The 22,775-nt window shown below is 37.5% G+C and overlaps 1 protein-coding gene across 1 annotated transcript in view; it reads left to right on the top strand.

Annotated features, from left to right (window-relative positions):
- The window catches only part of SVEP1 (sushi, von Willebrand factor type A, EGF and pentraxin domain containing 1), a 201,862-nt gene that overhangs the window by 133,425 nt on the left and 45,662 nt on the right, over positions 1–22,775 (top strand). Inside the window, exons 28-36 of the mRNA XM_021672141.2 lie at positions 5,027–5,151; positions 6,295–6,418; positions 7,152–7,322; positions 9,004–9,177; positions 9,604–9,723; positions 11,482–11,658; positions 11,926–12,010; positions 12,593–12,784; positions 14,137–14,304. Coding sequence (XP_021527816.2) covers positions 5,027–5,151; positions 6,295–6,418; positions 7,152–7,322; positions 9,004–9,177; positions 9,604–9,723; positions 11,482–11,658; positions 11,926–12,010; positions 12,593–12,784; positions 14,137–14,304 — 1,336 coding nt within the window. The remainder of the gene's footprint in view (positions 1–5,026; positions 5,152–6,294; positions 6,419–7,151; positions 7,323–9,003; positions 9,178–9,603; positions 9,724–11,481; positions 11,659–11,925; positions 12,011–12,592; positions 12,785–14,136; positions 14,305–22,775) is intronic.

Here is a 22,775-nt window from a genome sequence, read left to right on the forward strand (position 1 = left end):
AGGATGTTTGATGAATTTAGGGAGCAAGGGTGATTTATAAAGAAATGGATTGGGTAGATTAATTTGGAGAGAAAGGAAAGAGAAACAGACAAACTAGAAACATTAGACAGGTTTTCATAAGATGGGAGTATTGGGAGATTAATATAGAGGCTGCTTTTGAAAATCAAAAGCAGCGTCTATATTATTTTAGATATTGCTCTAGTAATATTTTATAGTACTAGAGCAATATCTAATAAGATGATTTTGATGAAATCACTCTTGAGAAATTTAAAATATGTTCTATCATCCTTTGCCTCTTTGTAAAATACACTTGCACAGAAAGCCAGTGCCCAAACCAAAACTTCCTTGTGATACCATTTATGCCTAATTATCCAAATACTTTTATAAAATTGTCTCAATGTTTTTGTCACAATGATCATGTAAGTTTAATAGAGTAGTTATGCTACTATTTTAGAAATAAGGAAACAGAATTCTAGAAGAGTTAAAATGAGTCTCTCAATTGCATTCCTAGAGGCTAACTCTTCTGATTTATGGCTGTGCCCTTTCCATGGCCCCTTCTACTCTTTCCACTTAGATCAGCTTATTGATACATGTCCACAGACGGAGCAGGTGTGGGGCCATTAGAAACCGCAGCACTCAGAGTGGTAGAGTGGACCTCTGGGGATGTGGATGGACACCTTCAGTGTCTATCATACACATCATGCTATAGAATTCTTTCTTGCATTCTACCCACTCCTTTGCCTAGAAACTCTCCATGTCTTCCTTCTGCATGAGATTCACTCTTAATCCTCAAGATCCAGATCTGAAAGATTTCCCTGAGCCCAGCTCTTTCTCACTGAGCTTTTTCTTTGAGTTCTTCTCTCACTCTCCATGCCTCCATTGCTGCACTAACCACACTACGTCGGAAAGTATTTGCGTATGAATTTTCCCTTAGAATTATCATCTCTTAGAAGAAGAAATGCTTTTTCATCTGTGTAAGTTTCTCCTTCAATGAATTAAGAGACATTAAAGGTATTTCAAAAGTCCAGTGCCTGGTATTGTAGACAGCACATTATTGTTAGCTTCATAAACGTCTGCTGAATTTAACCAGCTTCTGTCTTGAAGGGTGAGTCAGAAGAACAGGGAAAGGCAGCTCAGACAGAAGGAGCTCTGCATGCAGAGGCAGGGAGCCATGAATGGGTTTTGTGTGAGGAGGAATGGTTGGATGATCACTAAAGCAGTAGTACAGGGTATATGGAGAAGAAGAAAAGGAAGATGTGATGGAGAAAAAAGCAAAAACATAATATAGCCTTGGGCTATAATGAGCCTGTTTATGTCCCCCAATAAATGCACACTTTACTTTCTCCTTCAATGAATTAAGAGACATTAAAGGTATTTCAAAAGGAAATGGCCTTATCAAGTGAGGTGGGGCGGTGGCTTTTTGTGTGCATTTAATTTAGTGTGTGCTTGTTTCCAGCTATTTCTTCTCTAAGTGGTACGATCACAGGTGATTTTTGTTTTCTTTATTCTTTTATGATAGTTTCATAATGAACTTATATTTCTTTGCTGGTTAAAAAAAGAAGCATTTTTATCTTTAAAATATTAACAATGATCGAAAAGTGAAAAGTAAATTGAAGGAACAGGAAAACAAAACCAAGAAACTCATATAGTAATCACCTAAGGAAATAGTTTACTGGCCAGAGGAGTAAGGATGGTCAGGATGATTGAGAATCCATAAATATTTCAGAGCTCCAATTGATACCCTTCATGGCTGTCTTAGTCTGCTTGGGTTACCCTGAAAAAAATCCCATGCTCTAAGTGGCTTAAATAACCGAAATTGGCTGGGCGTGGTAACTCACACCTGCAATCTCAGCACTTTGGAAGGCCTAGGCGAGTGGATCACCTGAGATCAGGAGTTCGAGACCAGCTTGGTCAACATGGTGAAACCCCATCTCTATTGAAAAAAAAAAAAAAAATCAGCCAAGTGTGGTGACAGGCACCTGTAATCCCAGCTAGTCGGGTGGCTAAGGGAGGAGAATAGCTTGAACCCAGGAGGTGGGAGTGGCAGTGAGCTGAGATTGTGCCACCGTCCTCCAGCCCGGGCAACAACAGCAAAAAACAAGAGTGAAATTCTGCCTCAAAAATAAAAATAGCTGAAATTAATTTTCTTGTAGTCCTACAGGATAGAAGTCTGAGATCAGGGTACCAGTATAGTTGTTGCTTGGTGAGAGTCCTCTTCCTGGCTTGTAGACAGCCACATTCTCACTGTATCTTCACATGGCAGGGAGAGAGAGAACAAGCTTTCTGGTGTCTCTTCTTATATGGGCACTAGTCCTATCATGTGGGCCCCACGCTCATGACCTCATCTAAACCCAGTCACCTCCCAAAGGCTCCATCTCTAAATACCATCATGGTGGGAGTTAGGGCTTCAATATATGAATTTGGGGCAGGGGGGAAACAGTTGAGTGCATGGCAGTGACTGACTGACTTCAGTTTGAGTGACCAAGTTTATTGAAGAGGCTGTTAGCTAAGGTAAGAATTCTAAGAAAAAAAGTTGGTGAGGGGAAAAGATTGTGTATATTGTTTTAGACATACTTTGTATGAGGTCTATGTTGAATTTCTAGTCACAAAATTACATACAGCTAAAGATACAGGTCTGATACTGCTTTATATCAAATTGGCAAAGTTGTTTTTAGTGACACCATGGAATTGGCTAGGATTCAGCATAGCGAACCTGTGTATAGAGTGCCGGCAAGTATGTAGGTGATACAGTCTTTCTGGGAAGAAATTTAGAAACTTGAATCCAAAACCTTAGAGAAATTCTTTGCATGCAACCATCAGTTTAACTACCAGAAATCAATCTAATGGAAATGATCAAAATCTGAACAAATGTATAAAGATGGATAAATAAACATGTTTATCTTGGTGTTACTTTAGTATTAAACTTAGAAGCAATGCCAGCATCCAGTAATAAGGGGCTGATTAATTAATTAATTAAGCCAATTATGTGTTGTTGTGCATTCATGTGTTAAAATAGCATAGCCTAGGCTCATATTTGTAATCCCAGTACTTTGGGAGTCTGAAGTGGGAGTCTGAATCACTTGAGGTCAGGAGTTGGAGACTGGCCTGACCAACATAGATGATGAGGGTAGAGGAAATCCTGTCTCTGCTAAAAATACAAGAATTAGCTGGATGTGGTGGTGCATGCCTGTAATCACAGCTATTTGGGAGGCTGAGGCACAAGAATCACCTGAACCTGGGAGACAGGTTGCAGTGAGCTGAGATCACATGACTGTACTCTAACCTGGGTGACAGAGCAAGACTCTGTCTCAACAACAACAACAAAAAAAATAGCATAGCTACTAAAACTCATGAAATGAGAACATGTTCAAGATGGTCTCACAACACTGTGAGTGATATTCAAACGTTCTGTATAGTGTGATGCTGAGTTGTGTGTTTTAAAATACCTCACAAGTACATACACATATACTAAAATAAAATTAAAATCCTGGAAAGAAATACAAAAAATGATTAAATAATTATTTCTAGGTAAGAAATGTACTTTATAATTTTTTAAAAAATTCTTCTTCTGTGTATATATTAACTTTAAAATTATTAATTAATTTAAAAACATGTAGATTGGGAGATCATGAAAGAGGGATCTATGGACATAGATTTACCGACAAGTGATATCAAACTGAAAGAGTAGTTGACTTTGGGGACTTGAGGGAAGGGTGAGAAGTGGGTGAGGGATAAAAGACTATACATTGGGTACAGTGTACACCACTCGGGTGACAGGTGCATCAAAATCTCAGAATCACCACTGAAGAACTTATCCATGTAACCCCAAATCACCTGTTCCCCAAAAACTATTGAAATAAAAAAAAAAGAAAGAAAGAGTAGTTAAAGGAAGAAAGTCATAGGGTGGAATCTTGGGACAATTTCTAAGAGGCAGGAAGAGAAGGGAGACTGATAATGAGCAGAAAGATTCAAAGAAAACCAGGAGCAGATGCTCTGATCGAAATCAAGTGCAGTACAAACGAGTCAGGCTCCTGGCAGGAGACAGGTAGCCCATAAAAGGGGTCACTAAAGTGAGTTTAAAGAAGGGCTATTTTCAAAGGTGTGAGTGTGGTTAAGAAGACCAAAATATTACAGTAAAACACATATGACTAGCAACAACAGATGGTTGTAAGGACTGGGCCTGAAGTGACAAGGGTTAGGCATCGTTGCCAGAATTTAGGAACCTATAGTGCTGGAGAGAATCCCCCAATCTCTCCAGAAATGGAAGAAAAAGCCACCTGTAATTAGTTGCCTGGCAGGAAGGGATACAGGAGATTCAAGTTCCCTCTCATTCCACTTTCTTATCTCATTCTGGCTCTTCGTTGGCCAGAAATGAAGAGAAGCCAGAAGACAAGGAAGCCAGGTGATGCAGCTCATGGGGACAACCTTTGGGGCACAAAGCTGGGTGAAGAAGGGTGGGGGGTAGGTCTGGCAGTGCAGACACAGATTGTCCAGCACACCCAGGAAGGCAAGTTGAATAGGATGAAATACTTAACAGAAACAGATGATATAGAGAAGTCACAGAGATCAATACTGAAATTTCTATTGAATTTGGCAATTAGGAGACCATTGGCAACTTTAGAAAGTTCTCTGGATTTGGTGATAGAAATTATATCATTGTAGCTTTAGGAATAAGAAAAGTAAAGAGCAGCTACTTCCATTGAGGGTGATTTTCTACAAGAAAGTAAGCAAAGTAGCATTTACCTAATTTGTCAACATAAAATATTATACACATACATATATATAGAATATAGTTCTTTAGTTACATGTTTATACATCAATATCCTAAATCCTGTCTATTTTTAAGTTGCTATATAAAACAGTGAATTTGTCCTTATTGATAAAACCTGCAGTGACTTTATAGAATTTTGCTTTTCAGTAATTTTCTTTCATATATTTGTATCAGTCATGCTTTCATTAAATTGAGATTTTAGGAATAACAGGCCATCAGGCCAGTTTTCCTCCTTTTCTTTCTCTTTCTCTTCAGGTGGTGGTGCATTAGTTCTGGGGCAAGAACAAGACCAAAAAGGAGAGGGATTCAGCCCAGCTGAGTCTTTTGTGGGCTCCATAAGCCAGCTCAACCTCTGGGACTATGTCCTGTCTCCACAGCAGGTCAATTCCATTTTCAGTGTATGACAGTAATGACATGCAAAGGTACAAACCTAGTAAAAATGTGAACAGCCTAATGATGACATATCTTGTAAGCTCTTGGTTATCAGAATTTATCACCAGTATCATTTGATGCTGTGGTTATACATGAAGTTAGGCAGAAGTTACAGTAATTTTCAGTGAATATCCTTTTAGTTTCTTGGTGATATTCTTAAATTTTATTGGAAATTAGTATTTTGCAAAATTATAAGATTTTAAATAAATATAAATAAAATATTTTGCAAAATTATAAGATTTTTGTAATTATAGATTAAAAATATTTTATAAGATTTTGCAAAATAATGTTTTATTCTTAAATTTTGGAAAACACTGCAAAATCTTATAATTTTATAAAATATTAATTTCCAATAAAATTTAAGGATATCACCAAAGAGAGCAGGAGAAAATCATAAAGAATAATGCTTCAAATTCCTCTAACTAAAGATGCAGAAATTTAAGGCTGGCACAAGATCATCCATAAAGAGCAGCAGATAACCTAGTGGCTAAAACCAGCCTGGAGTCAAACAGCTGGGATTCAAATACCAGTTTCACCCCAAACTCACTGTGATGATTTTGAACACATTATTCCATCTCACTGTTTCAGTTTTCTTATCTATAAAAGATAGATAAATGGAACTACATAGCAGAGTTTTGACAAGACTGAACAAAATACTCTATATACATTTGTGGTATTATTTGGCCCATCATAAGGGCTTAATAAATGTTCGCTCTTATTACTACAGAGGCCAGACTTCTCTGAGCCTCAGCTTCCTCAATTCTGTGCCACAGGTCAAAGACATAGAATGAAGGAGGAGAGTCTCTACAACCCCTTAACAAACCACATGACTTTGCATAGGGAATTCTAGGTGTAGGGTTTCAAAATTTCAGGCAACAATGAGTCTACTAGTGGAAGATGTAGCGGCGAGAGGGAATGATAGAGCTGGGGGAGAGGGAAATGGAAGAGAATTTTCCTGCTTCTCTTCCATACCTGCTTCCCCCTCACCTCTAAAATATCTATGAATGTTTTCAATAGGACTAAATTAATGTGTAATAACTCCATCTTAATGGAACAAGTAAGACTTATCTAAATTGTTATTAAACTTTCAGGTGAAGTCATTGGCTACCTCCTGCCCAGAGGAACTCAGTAGAGGAAATGTGTTAGCATGGCCTGATTTCTTGTCAGGAATTGTGGGGAAAGTGAAGATTGATTCTAAGAGCATATTTTGTTCTGGTGAGAATTTCCTTCTTCCATAGACTCCACTATCTCTTGACTACTCTGGAGCTGTCTAGCAAAAGGAGACAATTCAGAATTCTCTGTTGGTCAAATTGTATGTGTCTGTCAATCAACTTTTTGTAGCTAGTAATTCATATTTATCCTATTTTCATCCAAAGGATTTGTTATTTTTTTAATGCTAAATTATATTCTGTATGACAGGATAGAATTAGGGAGGAAATTTGGATGAAAGTAAAATAAAATCAGGAAAATAAGATTAGGGAAGAGAGGAGGTTATTTTTTTCAATACTCACCATCATGCTATGCCCGTTTGAGATGGGGGTACTCTTTTGGTTCTATAGTTTGTAGAAGCTGTCTAGGAACAGGTAGCACAGGGAGAAAAACGATGGATGTTGGAATCTGCACACTAACACTGAATGATTAAAACTACATCATAAAATTTATTTAAATGAGTTTCTTAGAATGTCCTAGAATTTATGGCTTTTGATAACTTACAAAAACATTTTGCTAACATTCCTAAAATATTTTGAAAGAGGAAGAGTTATTGTCTCAAATGCTTTTTCTTTATTATTAATTTTGCTTGTCAGTGGTCTGGTAACATGTTAATTTGTTTTTATATCAGTAAGGTGGTTCTAAAATGCCGATACGGAATACAGTTTGAAACTATTGATGTTGGTGATGCTGCCACCATGTTGCTGACAAGCTCTGCACCTGTGTTCTTTACCCTCAGATTGCCCACCCTTAGGGGGGTCAGTACCTCATCTGAGAACTACATCAGCAGATTTAAAGCCAGGCTCCAAAATCAGTCTGTTCTGTGATCCAGGCTTCCAGCTGGTCGGGAACCCTGTGCAGTACTGTCTGAATCAAGGACAGTGGACACAACCACTTCCTCACTGTGAACGTGAGCTGCCTTTCTTAAAGCTATTTCAGTGACTTTTGAAAAATATTGAAAACATAACTCTTTTCAGGAATGCTAGACAAAGGCTGAATGCTTCACAGTAGCAAATATACCAAATATTCATTGAACCCTCTTTGTTTAATGAACTGTGCTGGGCATAATGAAGGAAATGGGTGATTAGGATCCAAAGGGACCATTTGTGGATGCATCTAAGGTGACACAAGGAACTGAAAGTGATGGAAAGACACACCCTGTCAGTGGAAGCCCAGAGAGAGATGGGTCATTGCTGGGTGGGAAAACAGGAGGAGATAGCTTCAGTTGAGTGCATCCGTTCATTTGTTTATTCAGTGACTTTTAAAGCGCCTATTGTGTGCTAGGCACTGATCTAGGTCCTGGAGATGCAGCAGTTGGGGGGAAAAAGCCTCTGTTCTTATGTAGTTTACATTCTAATAGGAGAGACGGAAATATAAATAAATAAATATAATATTTATTTATAGTAAATAATAAAGGTAAGGGCTAGAAGTGAGAACTATGAGGAAAAATAAAAGGGGCTAGGAAAATACAAAGTGTGGCCAGGCATGGTGGCTCACACCTGTAATCCAAGCATTTTGGGAGGCCACAGTGGGTGGATCACTTGAGCCCAGGAGTTCAAGACCAGCCTGGGCAGCATGATGAAACCCTGTCTCATTACAAAAATTACCCAGGTGTGGTAGTGTGTGCTGGTAATTCCAGCTACTCAGGAGGCTGAAGTGGAAGGATTGCTGAGCCCAGGAGGCAGAGGTTGCAGTGAGTTGAGATTGTACCACTGCACTCCAGCTTAGGCAACAAAGCCAAACCCTATCTAAAAACAAAACAAAAAAACAAAAAAAGTGAGAGGGTTGGGTGGAGGCAAGACTGCTATTTTAGATAAGCACCTGTTACCACCTGATATATTCACCTGTTTTTCTTTTTTTGCCTATCTGCCCCACTAGATAATTAACTCCATAAGGCAGGGATTTGTTTGTTTGGCTCACTGCTGTAACTCCAGCACATAGAACAGTGTCTACATGTTAGGCCATTTTACATTGCTATAAGGAAATACCTGAGACTAGATAATTTATAAAGAAAAGAGATTTAATTGGCTCACAGTTCTGCCAGATGTACAGGAAGCATGGTGCCGGCACCTGCTCACTTCTAGGGGAGGTCTCAAGGAGCTTTTACTCATGGTAGAAGCCATCACGAATAGCCACGTCACATGATGGGAGTTGGAGCAAGAGAGACAGTGGAGGAAGAGGTGCTACACACACTTTAAACAACCAGATCTCATGGGAACTCACTCATATTGCAAGGTCAGCACCAAGCCATGAGGGATCTGCCCCTATGACCCAAACACCTCCCACAAGACCCAAACTCCAACACTGGGCATCACATTTCAACGTGAGATTTGGGCAGGGACAAATATCCAAACTTTATCAGCACCTAGTTAGTAAATGTTTTTTGAATAAATGAATTGCTTGCCTAGTATGAGCCACGCAATGTGCTAGATGCTGAGGGTTCAGGCTGCTGCTATCCCTAGGACACCCTCAGTCTGATGTTTGCATGCAGTCAAAAAGTCATGCTTAACTGAACTGCTAGTTTGATATAAATAGCGTCCTTTGGGTATTTTGCTCTTAGTGCCGTTGTCTTCTTCCCTGTCACCTTACAGGCATTAGCTGTGGGGTGCCACCTCCTTTGGAGAACGGCTTCCATTCGGCCGATGACTTTCTTGCTGGCAGCACAGTAACCTACCAGTGCAACAGTGGCTACTATCTGTTGGGTGATTCAAGGATGTTCTGTACAGATAATGGGAGCTGGAATGGCATTTCACCATCCTGCCTTGGTGAGATCAATGTTGACAATTACTATATGAGTTTATTCTAGTTCTGTAGAAGACAATCACCCCAAATTCCTGAGGTTCTTGAGGCATTCCTTTGTTAACTTTATCTCATCCCAGTAAGCTCTGACCAAGCCATAGTGACAAAGCAGCTGTATGTAGAGGTGCCAGATATGTTTTACATTTTTATTAGGCTCCATATTAAGAGTATATTTATATATCCCTGTCTTATACTTGCCCACCCATAAACTAAGAAAATAATAGCTTTTGTTGTACATCTGCAATGTGATTATGACTGTTATATTTAAATTTTATACAAATATATGAAGTGTTGTACATTACATGATATGTAATGATTTAAAAGTAAAAACAAATGTTGGATACGTAAGGAAAAGGAATCAACTTTAATATTTATAAACTGTCTTCATTTAGATGTCGACGAGTGTGCAGTTGGATCAGATTGTAGTGAGCATGCTTCTTGCCTGAATATAGATGGATCCTACATATGTTCATGTATCCCACCATACACAGGAGATGGGAAAAATTGTGCAGGTAACTAATATATGTATAACCAGAAGTTCCTAATTCCATTCTTTTTTTTAGTACATATTTTAAGTGTATGTTATTTTTAAGTAAGATAATAGTTTCAACTTCAAAGGGCATACAAGTAGGTAGACAAGAAAGATGAAGATCTTATAAAGGACACATCAGTAACAACTAAAAGTGCTTTAAAGTAGCATTGTGCCTCCCTCAACTTCCCAATTTCTGAAAAGCCAAACTGAGAGCCAACTATACTGCCAGAATGTTGAAAGGTCTACGTAGTACAAGAATAATACAGTGGATATAGAAATATAATAGGTGACCTCTCTGCCTCAATCAGAGCAAGGAAGATGCTTTTTCACATCTTCACTATCAATATCTATCCTCTGCCTTGGTTACGCAAAATTATATCATTGAAAAAAAGTAGACATCTGCCTCCCCAAGAAATCTTGCATTACAGTATTTTGAAGTAGCTTTGATAATAGTAGTAGATCATTTCCCAACCGATTGTTGTATTTCTTCATTTGTTGTGAGGAGTAACTCCCAGAAAACAATTAGATATCTATATAAACACACCATATAAACAGTTCCTTATTTTAGTTATTTCATGTAATATTATATAAGGCACATTTTTTGATGTCGTAAAATAGTTTGAGAGCAGGATTTTAATTCCTGTTTTATAATTCATTTTATGGATATTCCCGAAGTACTTTTTCTCCTTATGTTAATATTAGGTGATATTCACTATGGAAAATAGCTTAATGAACATCTTTGGACATATAGCTTTATGTTTACCTCTGACTATTTTCCTCAAAATCAGCTCATAATTGCATTTACTTTAAGAATTTATTTAAGCTCCTTAACTTACATAGCCCAAATGACCTTTGAAAAGATTGATGTGGCTGGGCATTGTGGCTCAAGCCTGTAATCCCAGCACTTTGGGAGGCTGAGGTGGGCGGATTCCCTGAGGTTGGGAGTTCAAGATCAGCCTGACCAACATAGAGAAACCCCATCTCTACTAAAAATACAAAATTAGCCAGGCATGATGGCACATGCCTGTAATCCCAGCTACTTGGGAGGCTGAGGCAGGCTGAATCCCTTGACCCAAGAGGCAGAGGTTGTGGTGAGCTGAGATTGCGCCATTGTACTCCAGCCTGGGCAACAAGAGTGAAACTCTGTCTCCAAAGGAAAAGAAAAGAGTGATGCAATATATCCTCCTCTTTTGAGAATTAAAGTATCATATTCACTTTTCTTGCTCAACGCTGCCCCAAACCTTTCTTTAGCCTTTTCTTCTTCCTATTATAGAAGTAGTGACTGACCTTGAATTTGTAGATAGGGAGAGCCCAAAGCCCACACTCTGTTTGGAAAGGGAGGCTGGAAATATTCCTCAATCTGCTTTATACAGCCTTTCCGTCAGCTTGACACCAACTCAACTGCTCTGAAAAAGTGGGTATGAAGAGGGAACAGATGAAAGAGGCCAAAGCCCTTCTAAGCCATGCTCCAGCAACATCACTACCCCAATGAATGCCTACCTTTGGGGCTAGAAAAATTATGTATCTTGTTAGGCATTGCTGTTTCAAAATATTATTGTTTAAATGCTTATTAAATGTATGTTCTGGTCTAATGTCCAATGTGTCTCTGGGCCCTTCAAGAGGTTTTTCTCTTGCAATTTTAACAGGTCTCTTAACTATAGTGGAATTCTTTTGCTGTGAGATGTTGCATGGTTGTATGAAAGCCACTTATTATTCCACCAAAATTGTTTGTTTCCAGAACCTATAAAATGTAAGGCTCCAGGAAATCCAGAAAATGGCCACTCCTCTGGTGAGATATATACAGTAGGTGCCGAAGTCACATTTTCATGTCAGGAAGGATACCAGTTGATGGGAGTAACCAAAATCACATGTTTGGAGTCTGGAGAATGGAATCATCTATTTCCATATTGTAAAGGTATGTTTAGTAAATTTACCATGTTTATTATGTTTGACAATCCTAGAAAGGTAAGGTGTAGACGTATAAAGTGTTCTATCAGTGTTCTTTGTATTTGAACTGAGCTAATAGGCTCATGTTTAAACATGACCCCCCTGACACACACACCAAAAAAAAAAAAAACCAAAAACAAAGAAACAAAAAAAGATCTGGAGCTACTCCTTGAGATTTCAGATTTTTGCACACACAGTCTCAAAAAAGCCATGTGTTTATTTTTCCTTCGTTAAGCTGTTTCCTGTAATAAACCAGCTATTCCAGAAAATGGTTGCATTGAGGAGTTAGAATTTACCTTTGGCAGCAAAGTGACATATAGGTAAGTCTGTAAGATTAAAACTATATTGTAGAAGATGTTGATGGCATGCTGGTAGTGATATAATACTGGAAGGAAGGGGGTGGGAAAGTAATTCCAGAGGATGTCTTTGAATTATTATGTAATTAATTGAATGATATATAGTGTGAACAAATCTTAATCCAATAATTTAATGGTAATTATATCTAGAATCCTTAAATCCACTGACCAATAACCTGTTATTACCTTCAGCACCCCCTTGGGCACCCTGAGAGTGGATGCTCCTAGCTAATGAATACTCTAGATGTCTCAGAAACTTAGAATAGACCACACCACTCTCAAGCCAAGGATTCCCTGTTTGTAGTTACTAACCCATGACACAAACTGAAGGCATGCCAAATTCTTAAATCTATCCAATATCCCTGTGGGGAAGATGTACGGTATTCAATCTTGAAAAAAAAATAATTTAAAAGCATTATTACAGTAGGAAAAAAATCAACTTTTCCAATATGTATAAACTCTTAATATTTTTAGAGGTTTTTGGCACAGATAAAAGTATGCAAAATAAAGCAAATTATATCCTGTTATTTCCTCTGTCTTCTTTAGGTGTAATAAAGGATATACTCTGACTGGTGATAAAGAATCATCCTGCCTTGCTAATGGTTCTTGGAGTCATTCCCCTCCTGTGTGTGAACCGGTGAAGTGTTCTAGTCCAGAAAACATAAATAATGGAAAATATGTTTTGAGTGGGCTTACCTATCTTTCTACTGCATCATATTCATGTGATACAGGATACAGGTAATGTCTGCAGACACCAACTAAACTTTCCACAATACTCGTTCCTTATTTTATTTTAATTTTTTTGAGACATGGTCTGTGTCACTCAGGCTAGAGTGCAGTGGTGTGATCTCAACTCACTGCAGTCTCCACCTCCCAGACTCAAGCAATCTCCCTACTTCAGCCTCCCGAGTGCAGAGACTACAAATGTGCATCATTATGCCCAGCTAATTTTTGTATTTTGTAGAGATGGGGGTTTTGCCATGCTGCCCAGACTGGTCTCGAACTCTTGAGCTCAAGCAATCCACCTGCCTCAGCCTCTCAAAGTGCTGGTATTACAGGCATGAGCCACCGTGCCTGTATTCTTTACTCAGTAGGTTTTTGACTGGCTGACTCTAAAATCAAATTTATAAATATGAGGACATTCTCAAAGCTGTATGCTTCCTGAGGCCTAGCTTACAGTAAACGCCCAAGGAAATATTCAATCTGGCTATGACTCTGGGAGTCCTAGTTCAATTGCTATGAGCATTCAGACTTCAAATATGAAAGCAAAAATTGTTTGTGAAGCATAAACAGAATGCCTGATAAATGCTTTTGTGATGGAATTCTCTATAAACAGCTTACCAAGCTTATATTCAGCATTGCATGGGATGTTATGAAAAAGCATGTCAATATAAGGAGCTAGGCTCTTAATACTGTAAGAGATTAACTCTGTGTGTGTGTGTGTGTGCACATACTGAAACAGAAGGGACAGTGGAGAAAGTCAGGTTGTGATTAGAAACATGATCAACAGGATCTGAAGTGGAACAGATCAAGTGAACAGAAAGTGGAGTGAATTAAAGCAGGCTATCAGAATCAGGTTGAGAAGAAGGGCAGATAAGCCATGGCACAGGGATGTGAGGTTTAAGTCAAAGGAAGACCAGAGGTCAGAGTCAGGGGCAGCATAGTTCAAGTGCCCAGGCTCATGGCCTGGACAGTTCCCTTTGACTTCAGTTGCCCTGATTTCCTGGCTACTTAAGTGAGTGTCTTTCTTCCTGTTGGATTCTAACCAGTCTAATGAACCCCTTCTCATCCAAGTAATCTGCTCTTCACAGGTCTGGAGTGCCTTACACCACTGCCCATAAGCAGATTCAATATTTTACTTTGCACCAAGTGATTACTGTTTTTATATTGTTTTCACCCTTTCATGTTTTAAATGGTATATAGCTTGTTTAGATTTCTCTTGTTTTTATATAAAGCAATCTAATATGAAGAGATGCTATTTTATGTACTAAAATTCCTCAAATGTCCCTTATTTTCTTCTGAGTTCTTCCTGTTTTATCTCTATAGCAGCAAATCATAGCCTCTGAGAGTAACATGATTCTTTCCTGTAGCTTACAGGGCCCTTCCATCATTGAATGCACGGCTTCTGGCAGCTGGGACAGAGCGCCACCTGCCTGTCACCTCGTCTTCTGTGGAGAGCCACCTGCCATCAAAGATGCCGTCCTTACAGGGAATAACTTCACTTTCAGGAACACCGTCACTTACACTTGCAAAGAAGGGTAAGTAGAGCCTGCAAAGGAAAGGATCATTGAGAGCCAGGGAAGTGGATGCTCCCGACTGAGGAGATGGGCTCCATTGGACACGAAATTTAATTTCCTGGCAGCCAAAGCCAAAGAGAGCCTTGTGCTTTTATTTCCTGCCAACAGAGGGGGAGCATATTCTCCTGTGGAAATGTTTTCCTGGAAGTTGAGCAGTATATCAAAGTAGACCCTCAATAGTGGACATTGGGCAATGCAGTGAAAAAAAATCTTTATATTATACTTTTTTCAAAATTTGTAACTTTTTTTTTTTTTTGAGACAGACTCCTGCTCTATCACATTGCCCAAGCTGGAGTGCCTTGGTACGATCTTGGCTCACTGAATCTTCACCTCTCAGGTGCAAGTGATTCTTATGCCTCAGCCTCCCAAGTAGCTGGGACTACAGGCACCTGCCACCACACCCAGCTAATTTTTGTATTTTTAGTAGAGACAGGGTTTCAACATATTGGCCAGCCTGGAAACCCCATCTATCCTAGAAAGAAAAAATTAGCTGGGCATGGTGGCTCATGTCTGTAATCCCAGCTACCTGGGAGGCTGAGGCAGGAGAATTGCTTGAACTTGGGAGGCAGAGATTGTAGTAAGCTGAGATCATGCCATTGCACTCCAGCCTAGGCAACAATAGCGAAACTCCATCTAGAACAAACAAAAGAAAGAAATGTAAAAAATGAAAGAAAATTCTATTTAGAATTCTCCGTGTATCCACTGCTGAGATAAAAGTGCATGTTAAATTTTTGCCATCATTATCTTAGATCTCTGCTTATAAAAGAAATACAGTATTACAGATATAATTAGAAGCCATTCTTATCACTCTCCTATGCTCCTCAAAGTAGCAAGTGTGCATATTTGTCTTTACTAAATACATATTCCCCAATAAACATCCTGTTGATTGATGTATTTTAATTTTGGTCTATATTGCTTCATATTCTAAGCATCCTTTTGAAGCTTTTTCACTTAACCTTGTCTTCTTTTACATTTATCCCTCTTGATACATGTAAATCAACTGAATTTATTTTCAGTGATATATAATATTTTCTTATAAGAATGAGCTATCTCTAAATTACCCTTTTCCTTACCAGTAGAGGGTTAACTTATTTATACTTTGTTTGAACACAAGTGCTGAAGTAAATATTCTTGCATAGGTTTCCTGGCACACATATAAAAGAACATCTCTGACCTAGACATGAAGAATGGGAATTGTCCAGTTATGGAAGATGCACATTATTTAACTTTGCAAGATAGTACCAAATGCTCCCAGAAGTGACCATATACCAGTTAGCACTCTAAAAAGTAATGTGTGAGAGCTTCCCTAGCTCCACATATGCCTAGATTGGTGTTTGTCACAGTTGATTCTTCTTTCCAATTTCATCATTGTTTAAGGTTGTCCCATTCCAAAAATTTCTGTAAGACTATAAACACTCCTCGAATTGTAGTTTAACTGGGAGTACAACCCTCCAAAGTGTTCTTGAGAGTGCATATTTCTTATTCTATGGATGAATTGTGTCTCTTTCCCATTTTGTTTTTCATATTGACTTATATTTTCAGGAAACCAATCCCTTTTTTTATTACATGAGTTGCAAAGACCTTCTGCTTATCTGTGGCTTTCTTTTCCACTCTATGGTATCTTCAGTCACAGAATTTTTTTTTTTTTTTTTTTTTTTTTTTTTTTTGAGACGTAGTTTCGCTCTTGTTACCCAGGCTGGAGAGAATTTTTTTAATATAGCCATATTTATCAGTTGTTTCCTTTAGAGACCTTTAGGGTTTTTTTTTTTTGTCAGGTTTAGGACATTTTTCCAAACCTCAAGATTATACTTAATATTTCCGCCTTCTTCCTGAACAACTTGAAAACTTTGGAAAGTATTAACTTCTACCAGCACTCCCATCTTCGATGTCTTAGCACCATCTACATTTTACTCCCCTTTTATCTTACAGCTGTTCAAATCAGTCATTTTTAAATAGTCACTACTTATTTATATTTATTACATGTCTATTAATTTTTTCACCCCCATTTCTTCTTGCATCACACCCCTTCCATTTGGGTTTAATGTTTCTATTTCCTGAAGATGTTCTTTGCATCTTTTCCAGCAAGAGTCATGAATTACAGTCTTTGTCAGAAACTAATAGTATTTTGCCCTTGCTCTCGAATTGTAGTTTAGCTGCGTATACAAATCTACACTGACAAATTTTTTCCATAAATATTTTGAAGCTATTATTCCATTGCCTTATGATTCTAATGTTGCTATTGAGAATTCCATTATGAGTCTAATTCAGTGATCCTACATCAAGGACAATATTGCCTTCCAAGGATATTTGGCAATGTCTGGAGATATTTTTGGTTCTCACAATTGGGGGAAAGATACTACTAGCATCTGATAGAACCCAGAAATAATGCTAAATGTCCTACAATGCACAGAACAGTTCTCCACAACTAAGAATTGTCTGGTCCACCATGTCAATAGTGCTGAGACTGAGAAACTCTGGTCAAATTCTTGTTTCTGTATAAGTAATACATTTTCCTCTTTGGTTACTTTTTTGAAAACTTGTCTTTGTTGTTTTAGTGTTTTGCTATGAGATGACTATGGTGTATTTATTGTCATTCATCTTGTTTGGGAGTCATTGTACTTCTTCATCTGAGAATTTATATCTTTCATCAATTTAGAATATTCTCAGTCATTTTCACTGAAAATATTTTCTGTTTCTCACTTTCTATCTCTTTCTGGATGTCTTATTAGATATATGTTGGGCCTGTTCACTCTATTTTTCATGTTAATCTGTCACATTTTCATTCCTTTCAAAACCTGTTATTACATTTAGATAATTTCCTCATATATCTCTTCCAGTTCACTAATTTTTCTTCTACTGTCTGTAGTCTGTTTTTGAATATATCCATTAATTGTTTTTAATTTTTATGTTCTACATTTTTATTTCCAGAATTTCTATTTATTTTTCAAACATTTCTTGTTTCATAGTCACTTTTAATAGGATTTTGAGTCTGTCTTTTGTCCTTAATTATTTCAGCATATTTATTTCATACAACTTTTTATATTTTAGAACTTTTTTCTATTATCTCATTTATTGGTGCTCTAACCTTGCAGTTTGTTCTGTCTGCTCACAAATTTGTGATGAAAAACATGTTTGTATGTGTTATAATTTCAGATTGTGTATAGTAAACAGGGTTTGTTTTATCTATGGCAACCCCTTATGTTCTGAGTATGTAGATGGTTTTTTCTACCAGGTGTCCCAGGACTATCACCAGCCAAGAACCTAATTTTACATTAATTTATCAATTTGAAGGTTTTCCATACAAAGTAAATGATGTAAATTCTAAATCCACGTGAGGTACAGACTTTGCTATTGCTCTCTATTTTAGCTCCAAAGCATGTTTTCTATCCTCTCTACTTCCCTTCCTTGTCTAATCCAGGGGTAACCATAGCATTCATTCACAAGTTTACTTTTCTGTTTGTAATTTCCTCTTCATTTCTGGCACGTGGAAATTTTCTTTCTTGTCACCTCAGCTATGCGTCTAAAATAATTTATAATTCATCAAGTGTTATAGAGGGAAGGTTTCCAGACTATCGTATGGCAGAACAAGAAGTCAGCACTCATCTTATCACTATTTACTTATTTTCTATTTCTTTCCCCCAAGAAATTGATTGGCATAGGTCTGCATGCTCTGTGTCTTGTTTCATTCAAGGATAGCATCACTGTGTTCAAATCATGGCCTTTCTGAAATGTAACCTGTCTTACTGTCTTCTTCCACTTCCCAAGATGCTGTTGGCCTTATTAGGGTATTAAAGTTTATTTCCTTCTCCAGTCCCTCTTAACTCTGTCTCCTCCCTTGGGACTGCCTAGCACAGACCATTGCACTGCACACAATGTAAGCCTCCTGGGCCTTATAAAAGCCACATGCTTACTGTGTGTACATGCACACACTTTTGCATCTAACTATTTTCCTCCTATACCAGTTTGTGCTTTTCATGGACCTTTCCTTGAATTATAAGGGCAAGATCCACTCTCAAGTTTAGGACAAAAAGGCAGAGACTTTAGGAGACCTAAGTGATGTAATGAATGCAGGGAAAGAAGCAAGAAGTCTCATTTCTGTGTCCTTCTCTAAACTTGGCCTTCCAAATTCACCATTTATCTAAACATTTATCTTTTTTAAACCTTTTATCCAAACCCTCAAACATAGGGGGTGTTCAGCTGTTTGCTCAAATACATAAGTGCTCATTTGTTCCTCATTTTCCTTTTCATGCTCATGTTTATAGTCCATGGCGAGAAACTCAGAGGGAAGAAAGGGTCATTACCACCCTAAAATCCTAATTAAATTTTCCCTTTTGATTCTCCTCAAATATAAACTTCTAAATGTAATTATTAGATATGTTCAGACATAAATCTTTGATTATTATTATTGAAAACATAATTACTGATGCAGATTTATACTTCCTATTGTTCTCATTGAATTGCAGCTGTTTAAATATCTAGTAGGCTGCCCTTTTAAGACTTCTGCTAAAACAGAAGAGCTAATAATGCATTTGGGAGCTCTCTAATAAAGCTCTCCAGGCACATGCTCATTAGTAAGCTTCCATCCAGTGTGTCAATCAAATCACTGCAAATTGCATCTGAAAAGTATTCTGCCCACTTTCAATGGATTTTTTGTTATGATTCCAGAAAAATGCAAATTTGTTCCAGCCAGTTTATCCTAAGATGTGTTCTTCTAAAGCATCACTGTGATATTGATGGGCTCTTTTTCCATGGGAGTGTAGACTAAAGCAATTTGTTTTATAATATGTATGGCATGGTTTTTAGTAAATGTCTGCAAGAGTGTCCCCAATGCCTCTTGAATGAGAATACCAAATGTTATCAGAATTTTATTAAGTACTCCATCCTTTTATATTTATGCCAGTTCCAATTTTTCCTCCTTTTGTAGGCAACATTTAAAGAGCATATCTCATTCTTTGCCCAAAACTTTCTTTTTCTAAGTGATTCTTTAATAAAATAAGTGGGTAAAATATGTCCTCTGTAAATTTTAACACACTTTCAGACTTCTAACATCATGAAATAGTGCAGCAGTTTTATCAGAGACCAGTTATCGTGCTATCTTCACCATATCTAACAATTAATTTCTCCTTTTTTGTTATTTGTAAACTATACCCTTCTTTTTTTTTTTTTTTTTACTTTTCTTTCTTTTCTTTTGAGACAGAGCCTCACTCTGTTGCCCAGGCTGGAGTAGAATGGTGTGATCTTGGCTCACTACAACCTCCACCTCCTGGGTTCAAGCAATTTTGCTGGCTCAGCCTCCCAAGTAGCTGTTACAACAGTATTACAGGTGCCTGCCACCATGTTTGGCTAATTTTTGTATTTTTTAGTAGAGATGGGGTTTTACAATATTGGCCAGGCTGGTCTCAAACTCCTGACCTCAGGTGATCCACCTGCCTTGGCCTCCCAAGGTTCTGGGATTACAGGCATGAGCCACCATGCCTGGCCTTTAGCATCTTAAAAGACTAACTGATCTATTTTAGAAGATACTTATTTTTAATAAACTCCTATCCTCATTTTCATGAGATAATTTATCTAGTTATCTAAAGCACTGGTATACCTATCACTCAGGAAATTATGAAGGCATTAGGACCTCAGTGTCAGGTACTGGGGACAAAGATAAAATATGTATTTCTTATGATGTGACAAAGTTTATCTATTCCTGCCACCTCTTCATCCATCAAACAAGACAGTAACCCTGTCAAAAAAATACACAAGATCCTAGTTTTTACCACTCCCTTTTCCAAAGGCTTGTGTGCCATTCTAATTATTTGTAAATTCCCAGTATGTTCCCTGGCTGTATCACACCCCCATTGGCTAATGCTACTTTTCTGTCTGGAATGATTCCGCTTCTGTTCCCTCATGACTCCCCTTAAGAGCCATTTTATTTGTGAGGCCTTTCCTCCCCTTCCCATTCTTCAGGTAGAATAGTCACTCCTCCTTTAAGCAACTACTGCAGATGTGAAGGGACCTACAATACACCAGGTAGTTGATGGGCCGAAGAGAACAACAGAAATGTAAACAAGTAAATTCATATTTGGCTTTGCACCTGTGCACTAAGGAAGTAACTCTGGACCATAGCAGGGCTCTTAAGAATTATTTAATGAAGAGGTAAATATTAACTGAGAGTCATAAAGAAAAGTCAAGATCTTAGGTTAGATCAAAAACTATTGTAGGTCCAAAGAAATTATGGGTAGTGTCAAAAATTCATACGTTAGATTCATTTATTCAAATATTACGTATTTACTGGTAATCTTCCATTAAATCATAGAACAGCTTTGCTGTGATTTTCCATTAGGGAGAAGTAGTTGGTGGAGATTTTCCAGAAGCTCAGGGGTCAGAGGCCTAACAAAATGCTGCCAAATTATAAAACACAAATGCTTGTGTTTTCAAGAGACTTCGAGGAGTCAGAAAGGTCCTAGAGGCAGATACTTCTCCCTCAAAGCAGCCGATCCCGTGAAATAAAGGAAGAATTTTATAGATGGCACAATGGACCCTTATAAATCAGGAATGGCTAAGGCCATGTCTGTGAACTTCAGACAGTGAAATATGCTAGCAACATCAAGGAATCCATGAAAATGATGATGCATGGTTCAAAGTGTGCACATGATGCAAATTGTGCTATAAAACATGAGAAGCCTCAATAAAGGGAACTGCTACCGAAAGCACCTCATACATAATAATTGTAGAATGTAGGTACTCAGACCAGGATAGATTTTTTAATAATTATGCTCTTAGTATATTGTCTTCCTGAATTCTCTAAGATAGAAGCCATCTACAAGCTAAGTTCAGAACTTCATACAAAGAACTGAGCCTATCTAAAGCAATGAAATGCAGCTGGCCCTAACTGGAGATGCACTCAACTATTGGGAATGTCTTTAAGTATTCATTTTGAGGCCACTTCCATCTGTAGCATGATGTAAGAACATAGGTAAGGTGGATGCATATAGCTCTGTTGACACACTATTATTTTTTCTTCCTGATCTCTCTGTCTCCTATAGATTTCATGAATATTGCCAGTTAGGATGAAGGAATTCCAACCTCTCTATAGTAGCTGATCCTTTATAAAACTAAAAGAGATCTCAGGATAAATATTTGGTAACTAATGACTCAATCTTTGCTAATGGGTGGGTCAAATAATTTGTATTAGTGATACTACAATACAGTTTGCCCAGGACACCCAAAAAGTATGATCTAACCTGTTTCACTTACAAAACAGAGAGAGAGAGACACAGAGCAGTGTTGTGGAAAAGGTGTAGGTGTTGGAATCTGATCAACCAAATTCCGATCCCAGCTCTGCTGCTTACAGCTGTGTGACTTCAGGCAAGTTTCTAAGCCTGTCTGAACCACCATTCACTTTATTTTCTTACAATGAAGAAATCAGTATGTCTAAGCAGGATTAAATTAGATACTCGATTATTTTAGTTCCCTTATCTTCATTAGTATCAAATGACAGACTAATCAGATGTTACAGATTCTTTCAAAACTCTGTCAATTTTCTGTTCAATAAGAGAGCAATAATGAAAATGAGCATGACTCAAATATAATTATTCTAATACTGCACATTCTAATCTTTTGTTCTATCTCATTGACAGAGCACTTGAGAGTAATTTTAGATTTTAGTATGTCATCAATCTATCATTATATATGGGCAAACACCTTGTGCATAAGGAAAGACTGGGAATTACTTAGAAAAATTTATTCATACTGATTGAATAGCAGAGCCATATACAGAAGACACCTTTTAACTCTAACCACATGAGGCAAAGGTTTAGGAGACATTGGTAACTGAAATTATAATCACTGTTTTAAAGTTCTCTAGATGTCAGTACATAACAATGAGTTATATGTAGGCTAAATATGGCATTGTAAGCTGTAGCTTAAGAACCAACAATTAAGACAAGTGCTAAAATCAACAAACTAAAACAATTTAAAGGCAGATGGAATTCCAATTTTAAATTGAGTCAAACAGCACTGTATAACTTACTCCTCAGTTTTATTTTTTCAAATGTATGTCAATTATTAGAGTTCCTTAAATGGCAAAAATCTTAAATCCATTTCCCTTTCTGAACAAATGTTAATATCACAATGTATTGACATATCTCAAATGAAAGTCATTTGATCAATAAGCTCAATATTTTAAGAGTCAAAATTATTTTAGTCATTGTTGGAAAGATTTAAAAAAATAAAATTAGTGTTTGTTTCTGAACAAACATTAATCTTACTATCACAATGTATTGACATATCTTGATTAAAAGTCATTTAATCAATCAGCTTAATATTCAAAGAGTAAATATTATTTTAAAGATAAATATAAAGTCATAGTGGGAAAGATGGAAAAAATAGAATAAGAAGACACACTTTTTCTCAAATGTTATGCTTAGTTATTCTTTCTTTCT

This window comes from Aotus nancymaae, unplaced genomic scaffold (genome assembly GCF_030222135.1).
Source record: "Aotus nancymaae isolate 86718 unplaced genomic scaffold, 86718_ANA_hifiasm-v0.15.2.pri h1tg000003l, whole genome shotgun sequence".
In the NCBI taxonomy this organism is placed as follows: domain Eukaryota; kingdom Metazoa; phylum Chordata; class Mammalia; order Primates; family Aotidae; genus Aotus; species Aotus nancymaae.